Raw genomic sequence first — 15,718 nt, 5'->3', positions numbered from 1 at the left:
GCTGTAACTAAATTAAACTGGTGGGTTTTTTCGTAAATAAGCATCAACAGTTCCTTGTGGACACTGCCTATTGCCCATTTCATTGACACCAAAGGAAAATCAACATATGAATTAATAAAATATTGTACAAAAATACCAATGTATTATGGCTGGGACAAAAGATAAATCAATGCTACAATCTATATAATTAAAAGTCTCATCTTGACCACTTCCTGTTTGCACTGTTGTTTGATTTTAGAACAAAAACGCTACCATATATGGCTGTGATTTTTTTAGCCATCTTACTCAGAGTCCTCTTCCGATGATCAGGCCCTGAGGATTTTTCCCATGGATGAAAAATAAGAGTTATTAGTGTTTAAAATTTGTTGAGATTCTCTATCCTTTCAACCACCCTTCCGGGTGGGGGGGGGGACTATAAACCCCGGAAGTCTGGACGTGGCTCAGTTGCTGCAAGATGATGAGGGAGAGGCCACGACTCTCAGTCTGAGCTGGGAATCTATGCAACAATGAGTGTCTACTGAACTGTGAGTGCCCTTTATGTGGTTTTTAGTTCCTTCGGCCCACAACACCCATACTAGCGCTCCAGAAAGCCTCCTCCCCCTCCCCCCACTGGCTAACAATATTGGAATTGGTGGAGAGGTGGAATATTGCGTTGGGGGACCAGCCCTCCCGTGTGAAGCTGGGACCCAACGGGTCCCACTTAGTCTAGTTTTTGTATAAAATTACACTACGATGTCACAAGCACGCCAAGTTATTAGTCAAAATTAGAGTTTTATTTGACCATTTAAAACTACTTGCGACATTAAATTCCACATTTGCAATTATGATGGAAATTGCTTTCATACATTTGACAGTTCCTTGTCTCACCATGTGAAGTAGTTAATTTATGGTTAATATTGTTTAGTTACTAAATTCCTGTCACTTGATTAATTCAGTCAATACATAAAAAGTAACGGCTGGACTATCTTCAAGTCTTAAAACACATGGTAATACATCCTTTAATATTTTACATGTAAATATTTGATTTATATTATTAGGCATGAATAAGGTAATCATAATCTTTTCCCCAGGATATTAAATATTAGGCATAGATTTAAGATGGGAGGGTGGAGTTAGAAGGAGCGGAAAAGACTACAAAAAGTAGTAAACACTGCCCATCATCGGCTCTGACCTCCCTATCATCGAGGGGATCTATCGCAGTCGCTGCCTCAAAAAGGCTGGCAGCATCAACAAGGACCCACACCATCCTGGCCACACACGCATCTCCCCGCTACCTTCAGGTAGAAGGTACAGGAGCCTGAAGACTGCAACGTCCAGGTTCAGGAATAGCTACTTCCCCACAGCCATCATGCTATTAAACTCAACTCATACAAAACTCTGAACATCAATTACCCATTATCTGTTTATTTGCACTTTATCTGTTTATTTATTCATGTATGTATATATTTATATAATGATATATGGACACACTGATCTGTTCTGTATTCATGCCTACCATATTCTGTTATGCTGAAGCAAAGCAAGAATTCCATTGTCCTATCTGGGACACATGACAATAAACTCTCTTGAATCTTCTTGAATCTTGAAATTTATGAGCCAGGTTGTTTCTTGTTTTACATGCAGTCAGTCGTCAGTGCCTGAAACATTTGCTAGGGGAGGTAATGGGAACAGGATCAATAGCAACATTTAAGAGTTTTTTACGACAGGCACATGAACAGGTAGGGGATTAAGGGATACATTCAGAAAGTATTCAGACCCCTTCACTTTTTCAACATTTTGTTACATTACAGCCTTATTCTAAAATGGATTAAATTCATTTTTTTTTAAATCATCAATCTACATACAATAGCCCATAATAAAAAAGCAACAACATGTGTTTAGAATTTTTTGCAAAGTAAAAATAAATAACTGAAATATTACATTTGCACAAGTATTCAGACCCTTTATTTGTTGAGGCACCTTTGGCAGCGATTACAGCCTCAAGCCTTCTTGGGTATGACGCTACAAGCTTGGCACATTTTGGTAATTTCTCCCATTCTTCTCTGCAGATCCTCTCATGCTGTCAGGTTGGATGGGGAGAGTCGATGCACAGCTATTTTCAAGTCCCTCCAGAGATGTTCGATCGGGTTCAAGTCCGGGCTCTGGCTGGGCCACTCAAGGACATTCACAGACTAGTCATGAAGCCACTCCTGCGTTGTCTTGGCTGTGTGCTTAGGGTCGTTGTCCTGTTGGAAGGTAAACCTCCACCCCAGTCTGAGGTCCAGAACGCTCTGGAGCAGGTTTTCATCTAGGGTCTCTCTGTACTTTGCTCAGTTCATCTTTCCCTCGATCCTGACTAGTCTCTCAGTTCCTGCCGCTGAAAAACATCCCCGCAGCATGATGCTGCCACCACCATGCCTCACCGAAGGTATGGTATTGGCCATGTGGTGAGCGGTGCCTGGTTTCCTCTAGACGTGACGCTTGGCATTCAGGCCAAAGAGTTCAATCTTGGTTTCATCAGACCAGGGAATTGTGGTAGTGCCTTTTGGCAAACTCCAAGCGAGCTGTCATGTGCATTTTACTGAGGAGTGGCTTCTGTCTGGCCACTCTACCATAAAGGCCTGATTGGCAGAGTGCTGCAGATATTGTTGTCCTTCTGGAAGGTTCTCCCGTCTCCACAGAGGAACTCTGGAGCTCTGTCAGAGTGACCATCGGGTTCTTGGTCACCTCCCTGACCAAGGCCCTTCTCCCCCAATCGCTCAGTTTGGCCGGGAGGCCAGCTCTATGAAGAGTCCTGGTGGTTCCAAAGTTCTTCCATTTAAGAATGACGGCCACTGTGCTCTTCAGGACCTGCAATTCTGCAGAAATAGTTTTATACCCTCGCCCAGATCTGTGTCTCGACACAATCCTGTCTCGGAGGTCTACGGACATTTCCATCATCTTCATGGCATGGTTTTTACTCTGACATGCACTGTCAACTGTGGGACCTTATATAGACAGGTGTGTGCCTTTCCAAACCATGTCCAATCAATTTAATTTACCACTGGTGGACTCCAATCAAGTTGTAGAAACATCTCAAGGATAATCAGTGACAACAGGATGAACCTAAGCTCAATTTTGAGTGTCATAGCAAAGGGTCTGAATACTTATGTAAATGTGATATTCAGTTATTGCATTTGAATTACTTAGGAAAAATTTCTAAACACCTGTTTTTGCTTTGTGATTCTGGGGTATTGTGTGCAGATTGATGATTAAAAAAATGTAATCCATTTTAAAATAAGGCTGTAACGTAACAATATGTGGAAAAAGTGAAGGGGTCTGAATAGTTTCTGAACGCACTGTACGTAGGCAGTTCAAATTGGCATCATAATCAGGTCAGACATCGTTCCTGTGTTGTACTATTGTGCATTAGTTCATCCAGTACAATGATAAAGTTCCCTTAAAATCGAAAGCTCCTGTGCAATGTAAAGTTTAATTTCATGTCTTCTGTGCAGCTCAAATACTTTATAGACTTACAACTGTAATTGACAAAAATATTACCTAATTACCGAGGGTACACAAAAATGCTGGAGAAACTCAGCGGGTGCAGCAGCATCTATGGAGCGAAGGAAATAGGCAACGTTTCGGGCCGAAACCCTTCTTCAGACCCAGTTTCGGCCCGAAACGTTGCCTATTTCCTTCGCTCCATAGATGCTGCTGCACCCGCTGAGTTTCTCCAGCATTTTTGTGTACCTTCGATTTCCAGCATCTGCAGTTCCTTCTTAAACACCTAATTACCAAGGTTAGGAGTAAGATCAGCTTCCGCGATCACTTCCTTTCAAGGCTATAACCATTAGAACAATTGGGCATTTGTGGGGGGGGGGGGGGGAAGTCTCATCACTAACTTTTCCAATGTATTTTCTTTCTAAATGTTCATAGTAAATCCCCAATAAAATTTCCCACAGAAAGTAGTCTGCTGATCAAGAGAGTACTTAAACATTTAACAATTATTGTGAATGCAGTACTGATCAATCTGACTTACCCACTGGGCACAATTTTAAGTGCTCTATCATTCCACCCAAATCAGTAGATTTTTAAATTTTTTTTAAACACCACAAATGTAATCTATTTTTATTTAAAAAAATCTTTTTGTTTCAGTTTATTGGCATATGCACAAGTATGAAGTACAGATACAATGAGAAATCTTGCCTGCAGCAACACAGGCTTAGACTGACCATGCACAAATATAAATTATACACAAATTACACAAAATTCTTACGTGATGCTTGAGCAAAAACAATTAGAAAACAAGTCCTTGGTAGTGCAAAAGGCAGTCTATAGTTTTCCATTGCCAAGGTAGGATTAAGGTTGTGCAGGTTGGTACAAGAACCTTATAACATGATGGTTGTGAGAAAGTGGCCATTCCTTAACCTTTGCGGTGCGAGACTTTATGCTTCTTTACCTCCTGCCCAATAGAAGAATTGCCCTTTTTCTGACTCTTCTCCAAATTTAGCCAGTCTAACCTTTTGTGCATCTTTCTCAATTATTGACACTAACATTATGATACTTTTGACAATCTTGCCACATCCAAATATCCAAGGTACCATTGACTTTACCAGCTTGCACTACCAGGAAGTTACACATGAAACATCTAAGCAGATGCAATCTTAAGCAGATGCAGAGAGTTGTGCCATTCTGGCCCATTGATTTCCAATACAGAAAATTAAAATTGCCGTTCTAATCACGACTAATTCAAGTGCATGAGGGGAAAACCATAACATTTCCTGCATTTAGAGATTTATCACAAACTAACTTGCAGTTAACTGCAGCCCCACCAATGCAAATGCACAAGACTAAAAACAGAATCACATTAAAAACTTAAACCAGTCAACCGGGATTACCAATTGTCGAAGATCGTGACCCAAGTTTGACTGCTGAAGCTATCAACGGCAGATTTTCACATTTGTTTTCTTCTCTCCTCATCTGTACCTTAAAACTTAAAATCTCTGACCAAAGATACTTCCCATGAAAGAGATTTGATCTAAAGCATTAGCTATTCCTTTTTCTATGGACACCACCTGTACAGCCATTTCAACAAATTCATAATATGAATGTGAGCGAGTACAGTGTATGCAAGCATTATTGAATGATCCTCATTGCACTTACGTTTATTATCATCGTGGGACTTTCCTTTTGGCATTGTAAATTGCCCACAAATACAAATACTGGAAGAACTCAGCCGTAACTGTGGAAAGAACAACTAGTCAACATTCTGGGTCAAAGATCCTTCATCAGAACATGCTGGTGAATGGAAAATAGCTCATTTGCTTCAGATTTGCGAATTCCTGGTTTCTGAACATTACAAGTAATTAAGACATATACCAGTGCAAGCTAAATCAATGCAGGCTACTTGAATACATTATTATGTTTACCAACTTGTGCAAAAATGAAAAACTAATATGTTGAGATGGAAATTAAGAGTCCATCAAATATGCACTCCATATGTTTAACATATCTATCATCTGCTTGGATTTTGGTAGTCCTCTAATTGTTGTATAAACTCTTATTGCAGTGAACTCATTGGCAAGTAATAAAGTAAGCTCACATAAAGTAAGCACACATGTTTTTTACTACAAAGACTGTAATGTTGATCCTGATATAAGACTGAAATTGTTTTCAATTATTCTTAAACAAGTGAACTGCTCTATCAACTCATGGCTAACTTGTTCATCCCCCCTCCCCCCAGCCCCCCAGCCCCCATTCATGGCTATGCTGATTTCAAAAACATTGAATCTTTTTGAATCAGAAGTCCTGGATGAACTAGGAGATTTGTAATCACTGAAGGCTAGATCTGTGGCATTTAGTACTGAGGGCGGTGGAGGCAGGTTCTCTGGATGCTTTCAAGAGAGAGCTAGATAGGGCTCTTAAAATAGCGGTGTCAGGGGATATGGGGAGAAGGCAGGAAAGGGGTACTGATTGGGGATGATCAGCCATGATCATATTGAATGGTGGTGCTGGCTCGAAGGGCCGAATGGCCTACTCCTGCACCTATTGCCTATTGTCTATTGATGATCCAGAGTCATACAAGTAGTCCAGGTACAACCTCCTGAGGGCCATTGTCAATGTGAAGAGGCGATTCCAGACAGAGCGGCCGTCATAGACATACACTTTACAGCTGTGGCTGGGCTTGCATTCTACCACGTCCTGCAACTTGAAACCAGGTAGCTTGCATCATTTCTGATGGACTCAATGCCTTTAAAGCACCCTTTGAAAGTGAGAACAATAATACACCTTCACGTTCCCTCACGTCTCCTGAGGTCCGAATGATGTTAGTCGCCGAGGCCGACGTCAAGAGCATCCTTCAAGATTGCAAATCCTAGATGGTGTACTTAGCCGAATACTAAAGACCAGTGCGGACCAACTTCTCAGAGTATTCACGGACATCTTCAACCTCTGGCTTCTGCAATCGGTGGTTCCCACCTGCTTCAAAACAGCACCTATCATACCAATGTCCAAGAACAGCAAAGACACCTGCCTCAATGACTGATATCCGGTGGAACTTACATCCACAATAATTAAGTGTTTTGAGGAGTTGGTTGTGGCATGAAATGACCTGGGTTTGTTTCAATTTGCCTATCACAACAGGTCCAGAGCAGATGCTATCTCACTGGCTCTCGACTGCACTGTGGACCACCTCTATAACACGAACAAATATGTCAGGCTGCTGCTCATCAACAGTTGACTATCAACACTATAATTTCCTCCAAATTTATCACCAAGCTCCAAGATCTGAGCCTCTGTACCTCCATTTGCAACTGAAGGCTTGACTTCCTTGATCAGATATTGCAATCTGTAAGATCACCTCAATGACCACCAACACAGGCGCACCTCAACACTGTGTGCTTAGCCCCCTGCTTTATTAAGCACTGCTTCAATGCCATGTATATATTTGCCGATGATTCCACTGTTGTTGGCCGAATCAGAGGTGGCGATGAACCAGGAGATACAAAACTTGGTAGAATGGTGCCACATCAACAACCTCTCGCTCATTATCAACAAAATCAAGGAACAAATTGTTGACTTCAGAAAGGGGAAGTCAGGAAATCATTGGCCAGTTTTCTTTGGTGGGACGGTGGAGAGAATGAGCAGCTTCAATGCCTGGGCACCGACATCTTGGATAACCTATCGCGAGTCCAACAAAGATGTAATCACCCGCTGGTACCTCCACTTAGACGTTTTGAGAGATTTAGCATGTCATCAAATATTTTAACAAAGTTCTACCTTACTGCATGGTAGAAAGTACACTGACTAGTTGCACGGTGGCACAAGAACGCAAGAGGCTGCAGAGTGGTAAATCTGGCCTAGTCACACATGCACACAGCCCTCCCCACCATTGCTAGCATCAACTGGAGGTGCCATCTCAAGAAGCCGGTATCTATTGTCAGGATCCTCACCATCCAGGGAATGCCTTCCTACTGCTGCTACCATTGGGCCTTACGTATCAGTAGCAGCAATAGCTACATTACTATAACCATCAGATACTTGAACTGACCTGCGCAACCCTAATCCTATCTTGGGAACAGAACACCACAGCCCATCTCTGGTACTACCATGGAATTGTTGGGTGGCTTGCAGTCTTTCTTCACTGATTTGTATCATTTATGTAAAACTTGCTTAAGTGTTGTCCGAGTATATGAGCCCATGATGTTAGTTGAAGATTTTCATTGTACCTGCACCTCGCATATGACAATAAATTTCACTTGACTTGCCTCAATAGCCAAACACATCATTAACACAGGATAACAAACAGTGAAATACACTGCAGACATCAAGAGTTCCATATCCTCCAATTATCTATGACACAAGTACCGGGAAATAAGAACACCACATTGTTGATAATAGTGATATGTTGGATATTTCTAATTTCGGGTTTCACTTTAACAGATCTTTGGTCTGAATAAGATGTCAATTAAATTAAATCTTATCTTAATGCCACAAATGCTGAGTTAAAACTGTCTGGAATACAAATAGTGGCAGGAGATGAGTTTAAACAATTATTAAATTAACATGTCAAAAGCAGCTGAGCTTAAAGATGCAGTGCCCTCCATAAAGTTTGGGACAAAGAATCATCATTTATTTATTTGCTTCTGTGCTACACAATTTGAGATTTGTAATAGAACAAAAATCACATGTGGTTAAAGTGCACATTGTCAGATTTTAATAAAGGCTATTTTTATACTTTTTGGTTTTATCATGTAGAATTTACAACAACGATTATACAGTGCATTCAGAAAGTATTCAGACCCCTTCACTTTTTCCACATTTTGTTACGTTACAGCCTTATTTTAAAATGGATTTAATTTTTTTTTTATCATCAATCTACACACAATACCCCAGAATTAAGAAGTGAAAACAGGTATTTAGAAATGTTTGCAAAGTAATTAAAAATAAATAACTGAAATAGACATTTACATAAGTATTCAGACCCTTTGCTCTGACACTCAAAATTGAGCTTAGGTTCATCCTGTTTCCATTGATTATCTGCGAGATGTTTCTACAACTTGATTGGAATCCACAAGTGGTAAATTAAATTGATTGGACATGATTTGGAAAGGCACACACCTGTCTATATAAGGTCCCACAGTTGACAGTGCATGTCAGAGCAAAAAACCAAGCCATGGAGACTAAGGAATTGTCCGTAGACCTCCGAGACAGGATTGTGTCCAGACACAGACTTGGGGAAGGGTATAAAACAATTTCTGCAGCATTGCAAGTCCTGAAGAGCACAGTGGCCTCTGTCGGTCTTAAATGGAAGAACTTTGGAACCACCAGGACTCTTCATAGAGCTGGCTGCCCGGCCATACTGAGCAATCGGGGGAGAAGGGCCTTGGTCAGGGAGGTGACCAAGAACCCGATGGTCACTCTGACAGAGCTCCAGAGTTCCTCTGTGGAGTTGGGAGAAACTTCCAGAAGGACAACAATATCTGCAGCACTCCACCAATCAGGCCTTTATGGTAGAGTGGCCAGACAGAAGCCACTCCTCAGTAAAAGGCACATGACAGCCCACTTGGGGTTTGCTAAAAGGCACCTAAAGGACTCTCAGATCATGAGAAACAAGATTTTCTGGTCTGATGAAACCAAGATTGAACTCTTTGGCCTGAATGCCAAGCATCACGTCTGGAGGAAACCAGGCACCACTCATCACCTGGCCAATACCATACCCATGGTGAAGCATGGTGGTGGCAGCATTGTGCTGTGGGGATGTTTTTCAGCGGCAGGAACTAGGAGACTAGTCAGGATCGAGGGAAAGATAAACGGAGCAAAGTACAGAGAAATCCTCGATGAAAACCTGCTCCAGAGCGTTCTGGATCTTAGACTGGGGCGGAGGTTCACCTTCTAACAGGACAACGACCCTAAGCACACAGCCAAGACAACGCTGGATTGGCTGCGTGTCAAGTCTGTGAATGTCCTTGAGTGGCCCAGCCAGAGCCCGGACTTGAACCCGATCGAACATCTCTGGAGGGACCTGAAAATAGCTGTGCATCGACGCTCCCCATCCAACCTGACAGAGCTTGAGAGGATCTGCAGAGAAGAATGGGAGAAATTACCCAAATACAGGTGTGCCAAGCTTGTAGCGTCATATTCAAGAAGACTTGATGCTGTAATCGCTGCCAAAGGTGCCTCAACAAAGTACTGAGTAAAGGGTCTGAATACTTATGTAAATGTGATATCAGTTATTTCTTTTTACTTACTTTGCAAAAATTTCTAAACACCTGTTTTCTATTTTTTATTATGGGGTAATGTGTGTAGATTGATGATAAAAACATTTTTTTAATCCATTTTAGAATAAGGCTGTAACGTACAAAGTGTGGAAAAAGTGAAGGGGTCTGAATACTTTCTGAATGCACTGTACACAGTCCCCCCATTTCACAGCACCATAATGTTTGGGACACAGCAATGTCATGTAAATGAAAGTAGTCATGTTTAGTATTTCGTTGCATATCCTTTGCATGTAATGACTGCTTGAAGTCTGCGATTCATGAACATCACCAGTTGCTGGGTGTCTTCTCTGGTGATGCTCTGCCAGGCATGTATTGCAGCCATCTTTAGCTTATGCTTGTTTTGGGGGCTAGTCCCCTTCAGTTTTCTCTTCAGCATATAAAAGGCATGCTCAATTGGGTTCAGATCGGATGATTGACTTGGCTGCTTAAGAATTTACAATTTTTTAGCTTTGAAAAACTTCTGTTGCTTTAGCAGTATGTTTGGGATCAGTCTTGCTGGCCAATGAGCTTTGAGGCATTAGTTTGAACTTGAGCAGATAGGATGTGTCTATACACTTCAGAATTCATTATGTTACTACCATCAGCAGTTGTATCCTCAATGAAGATAAGTAAGCCAGTACCTTCAGCAGCCATACATGCCCAGGCCATTACACCCCCACCACCCTGTTTCACAGATGAGGTGGTATGCTTTGGATCTTGGGCAGTTCCCTCTCGTCTCCATACTTTGCTCTTGCCATCACTCTGATATGTTAATCTTCATCTCATCTGTCCACAAGACCTTTTTTCCAGAACTGTGGTTGCTCTTTTAAATACTTCTTGGCAAACTAATCTGGCCATCCTATTTTTGTGGCTAACCAGTGGTTTGCATCTTGCAGTGTAGCCTCTGTATTTCTGTTCATGAAGCCTTCTGCGGACAGTGGTCATTGACAAACCCACACCTGACTCCTGAATAGTGTTTCTGATCTGTCGGACAGGTGTTTGGGGATTTTTCTTAATTATTATAGAATTCGTCTGTCATCAGCTGTGGAGGTCTTCCTTGGCCTGCCAGTCCCTTTGCGATTAGTAAGCTCACCAGTGCTCTTTCTTCTTGATGATGTTCCAAACAGTTGATTTGGGTAAGCCGAAGGTTTGGCTGATGTCTCTAACAGTTTTATTCTTGTTTCTCAGTCTCATAATGGCTTCTTTGACTTTCATTGGCACAACTTTGGTCCTCGTGTTGATAAACAGCAATAAAAGTTTCCAAAGGTGATGGAAAGACTGGAGGAAAGACTAGGTGCTGAGAGCTCTCTTATACCTGCATTAAGGAGACAATTAAACACACCTGAGCAATTACAAACACCTGAGAAGCCATGTGTCTCAAACATTATGGTGCTCTGAAATGGGGGGACTATGCATAAACACAGCTGTAATTTCTACATGGTGAAACCAAAATGTATAAAAATGGCCTTTAATAAAATCTGACAACGTGCACTTTAACCGCATGTGATTTTTTTTCTATTACAAATCTCAAATTGTGGAGTACAGAGGCAAATAAATAAATGATGGGTCTTTGTCCCAAACATTATGGAGGGCACTGTAGTTGACTTTATCAGTAATTAATCACTAAAAGAAATGGACTTAACATTAGAGAGTAAACTAAAGAGGAAAGGAGAGGAATAAACCTCACAGACAACGGCACTGGTAGTTTATCGTGCAATACTTTATTAACATTTATAGATACCCCAATTCTTTAAATGGTCAATGTCAAAAGATAAATGTTTTTCTGCAATTGACGTTTCCTTTTCTCCAGAAAGCAAAATGACAACTGGATAATCAAACATTTTTGCATCAAAACTTAGTTACTAATTTACAAAAAATTAGTACAACAGATTACATAAATAAACTAAATCACTTTAAACAAGCCTTGTACAGTGGACCAAAGTGCATGCACTTTGGCAAGACTCCTGCAGCTGCAGAACTCTCCCTTGAATTCTTAAATCACTCATCTCCTAATTTGCTTTCAATCCTTACTATACAGCTCACCTTATGCAGGGCTGACCACAATCTGTGGGATTCCTATGTGATATTCCTTTCTGATAATATTGGCTCTGTAGCATTTAACTAAGTAATGAAATTACACATTACAATATTGGCATTTAAAATTTATACAAGATGCCATTCATATCTGGTTACTTTTGTACAAACCAATTTTTCCATATACATTTGGGTAAGCAAGAGACCAAATAGTGTCATTACTTCCCACAATCCTGCCTATATATATTCAAAAACAAAAACTGGCATTCTGCCTCAAAAAACTATTCCATTCAGTTACATCAGTTATATTACAAATGTATTTCAATTTCATTGTTGAATGAACAAAATTGGAGTTTCCTTTATATAGATACTCAGCATCCTTGCATTTTACAACTTAAAGATGCAACATGTCAATTGGCAGAATACCAGAGCTTATTTTTCACGTAGACCAGGTCTGCACTTAACCAGCACAGGAGGACCCCAATATTCCAATAAGCATTTCAAAAATTAGTCTTTCTCACATCCTGGCGATGGTGCCGAACATTACAGTAAAACCAAACAACATCCAAGTAGTGAGCTGGACAAAGGTCTTTTATTAGGCACAGATTACGTGGCGCAATGTTGGAGGTTTGCAAAAATGTGGTGAGAGGCTAACATGTCCATACACAGCCTCACTGTTCCATTCAATTATAGAGAAAGAAAAAAGCAGCCAACTTCCCAAAGACAAACGACTTATTCCACAGCATGGATCATTGCCCACATTAAAATGTCTTTCTTAAAACTGAAGGTGCAAGGTGGAGAGGCAAGAACCTCAAAGAGATGTACAGAGTAACTCCAAAAAAAAGATGAAATCAGGTTTTTTTTTAATGTTGACTGAGAAATGAAAGATAGTAAACAAATTCACAGTACAGAAAACTGTTGAATACTTCCAATTAGTCCCATAGATGTATATGTTGTAAAATAAGGCAATTCGTTCATTAAAGATGTACAGTAAATTAGAATTTTTATATAGCAGTGAATTTGCATTGCTATTTTAATTGGCCAATTTCTCCATCCTATACATAGATCCTGCAACAATGAATACTCTGAATTGCTAAAATACACCACTGTAAGTGTGCACATAAACCAAAACTATACATCAGAAAAGGGAACAATTTTGATTAAAAAATCCAAAGAAAAGAAGGGGAAAGAAATGGAATTCAGTACAACTAACCCAAATGAAATGCTAACTGCATGACAAAAATCATAGGGCAAGGAAAATGAAAGCAAAAGCATTAGTTTAAATAAGTTACTTACCATGCTAAGAACAAATCCTAAATACGGGTTAAATTAATTAAGAAACCAGATGCCAGAATTGTTCCCTAAATACATTTATAAGCATGGTAAAATTGTTTCAATTCATAAACAATGCAACAGTGCACACTTGCAATAGAATCAATACAAAATGTTCAAACCCATGTTAAAGATTTGCAAAAAAAACTTTTTAAACATAAGTCAGGAAGCAGTCACACAGAAATATTAGGTATGGCTATTTTGAAATTCCCTCTGCATTCTGAAGTATAATTTTATATGGTTCACTGTTTAGTACAGCTAGCTAATTCTACTTTACACCAATACTGGGACACAAACTGATGGAGGCCATACACTAGCCAACATTATCTCCAGCAGTGCGACCTAAAACGGCCTGACGACATATGGGGCATGTGGAGTTTTCAGAGAGCCAGCGATCAATACAGTGAACATGATATTCGTGTGAGCAGGGAAGCTTGCGCAGCTTGTTTCCAGCAGTGTACTCACTAATGCACACGCTACAGGTTTTAATTGCATCACTTTCCCCAAAATTTCTTGTGGACAAGTTGTCAATTTGCTCTTTGGTCAGTCCCCTGGGCTGATCATCCTCATCTTCGTCATTTAGCAAGAAGAAATGGGCCAGCCTAAGTATGGGCAAAGTACCACTTTCTTCAAGGCCAAACAGGCCTCGAGTCTGCTGACCTTCTCTTCTCCTTGCACCAGTGGTGCTATCCGTCTCGCCGCTATTCCGCTGTGCCGCCGTCCGCTGCTCTCCTGTTCTGCCCGTGGAAGCCACGTTGGGTGATTCACTTGTGTTGTTTTGCGATTCAGAGACTTCTTGCACTGGATTTTGGCCCCTGTTGCTCGTTTCAGAATCACTGTCACTGTCCACAAAGGAACTCAATTCCCCACCCATCATTATTCGGCGAAGTATGGTTTGGAGAGCAACTGAGGCAGCCTCCCCAAGACCCGAATCAGAAATCCTGCGAAATGGAATCCGAATGGTACTAACGTAAGTTCTCACCCCTGCTCGCTCAGAGCGGGAAAATGTGCGCCTGAGCCCACCCCGCTCACTTTCATACACAACTGTGTTGTCTGTTGTTTGGGATCTCGAGCGGGTCCTGTTGGCTATACTATCTCTATCCGTATTTTCACCAGGTCTCACCCTTCTCACCTGCAAGTCTAGCATAATGGTTGGTGGTCGCCGGCCAGCTACAGACGAATCATTGACGGTCGCTTCTGCAGGATCAGCAGCTTCTTGGGAAGGCTCTCGAGGTTCACTCGACTCAGATGTAGAAAAGGGGTTGGTTACTTCCGCCCGCACTTCATCTCCAACCCGATTCTGCCTGGACACTATATGCTGTCTAGTTCTGGAACTTCCTTCTGTCCCACTTTCTGAACTGGATCTCTCAGATCGGAGAGAACTCTGGCGCCGTGATCGACTCATTCCTTCAACTGGATGCAAGGGCGACCGACTTCGATTGCTTCTTGTTCTAGATGACCGCCGACGTTCGGGGCTTCTGCTTCTACCACTCCTTGCACGACTTTGCGGTGGCTGGGTTTCAAGGTCCTGTCGGAAAAGTTCATAGCTGTTTTCATAAGACAGTTCCCCATTTGGTCTTCTGCTCTGTCTAGTAACACCAGATTCAGACCTTTCAGGTTCACTTTGGACACTTTCTTCTGTAATGGTTATTGGTGGAGCTGTTACTGCTTGCGCAGGTTGTGCTGTTGCAGGTGGGGAGGGGTTTATGCTTCTTGATGGTACAGGCGTCACTGCCTCTTCTGTTGGTGGCAACGTTGTTGCTGCATTCGAAGTGTCCATTTGTTCACTTTCCATTTCGGCACTTTGATCAATTCTACCACGACTTACGTTAATTTCCAAGCTGAATCGAAAATCTCCACTTGTTGGGTTTGTACGACTGACAGCTCTCCATGAGCGATTCCCACTTTGCCCGCTTCTCGTTGTGTTTCCCGTCTGTCTGAAAGCATTCAACCACTCCAGAAGAGAATCACCACTTGATCCTTCGTCCAAACCTTCGCCACCTGCAGGGACAAAGCAAAGAAATCATGAACAACCAAAAAATATAGCAAATCAATTATGCAGGCTCCAGATTTTCCCAGTGATACGAATCCTCCAAACTGTTGAAGTAAAATCTAGTTTGATTATTTAAGAATGGCACAGCACTGCATTTAGATCACAAACATTCACTTTCTGGGTGTTAGGTATGCAAAATCACACATGACCATGGGGCTTTACATAGAACAATGCAGCACAGGAACAGGCCCCTCAGCCCACAAGAATAGTTGCCTATTATGCAAGACAAGTTCAGGCCTGATGGAAGGCTTGTACTTCTATCAGCTCTCCCCTCAACCTCTGGCATTGCAGAGAAAACAATCCAAGTTTGTCCAACTTCACTTTATAACTAATAACTCCTAATTCAGGCAACATTCTGGTAAACCTCCTCTACATCCTCTCCTAAGCTTCCACAATCTTACTGTAATGGGGTGACCAGAACTGCATGCAATACTTCAAATGCAGCCTAACAAAAGTTTATAGAGATGCACATTACTGTTGTTTAGGGTCTTGCCATCAACTATATACTTTCCACTTATATTCAACCTCCCAAAATGCAACATCTCTCACATGCTCAAATTAATCTCAATTTGCCATATTT

At 41.4% G+C, this 15,718-nt stretch overlaps 1 protein-coding gene across 1 annotated transcript in view; it reads right to left on the bottom strand.

Moving 5' to 3' along the window:
- Positions 1-11,421: 11,421 nt before the first annotated feature.
- The window catches only part of rlim (ring finger protein, LIM domain interacting), a 51,258-nt gene continuing 46,961 nt past the window's right edge, over positions 11,422-15,718 (bottom strand). Inside the window, exon 4 of the mRNA XM_033030142.1 lies at positions 11,422-15,086. Coding sequence (XP_032886033.1) covers positions 13,399-15,086 — 1,688 coding nt within the window. The 3' untranslated portion in view covers positions 11,422-13,398. The remainder of the gene's footprint in view (positions 15,087-15,718) is intronic.

The sequence above is a fragment of the Amblyraja radiata genome, chromosome 12 (genome assembly GCF_010909765.2).
Source record: "Amblyraja radiata isolate CabotCenter1 chromosome 12, sAmbRad1.1.pri, whole genome shotgun sequence".
Lineage (NCBI taxonomy): Eukaryota > Metazoa > Chordata > Chondrichthyes > Rajiformes > Rajidae > Amblyraja > Amblyraja radiata.
The sequence above is the reverse complement of the archived record's forward strand: the minus strand, read 5'-3'. Positions and strand labels throughout refer to the sequence as shown.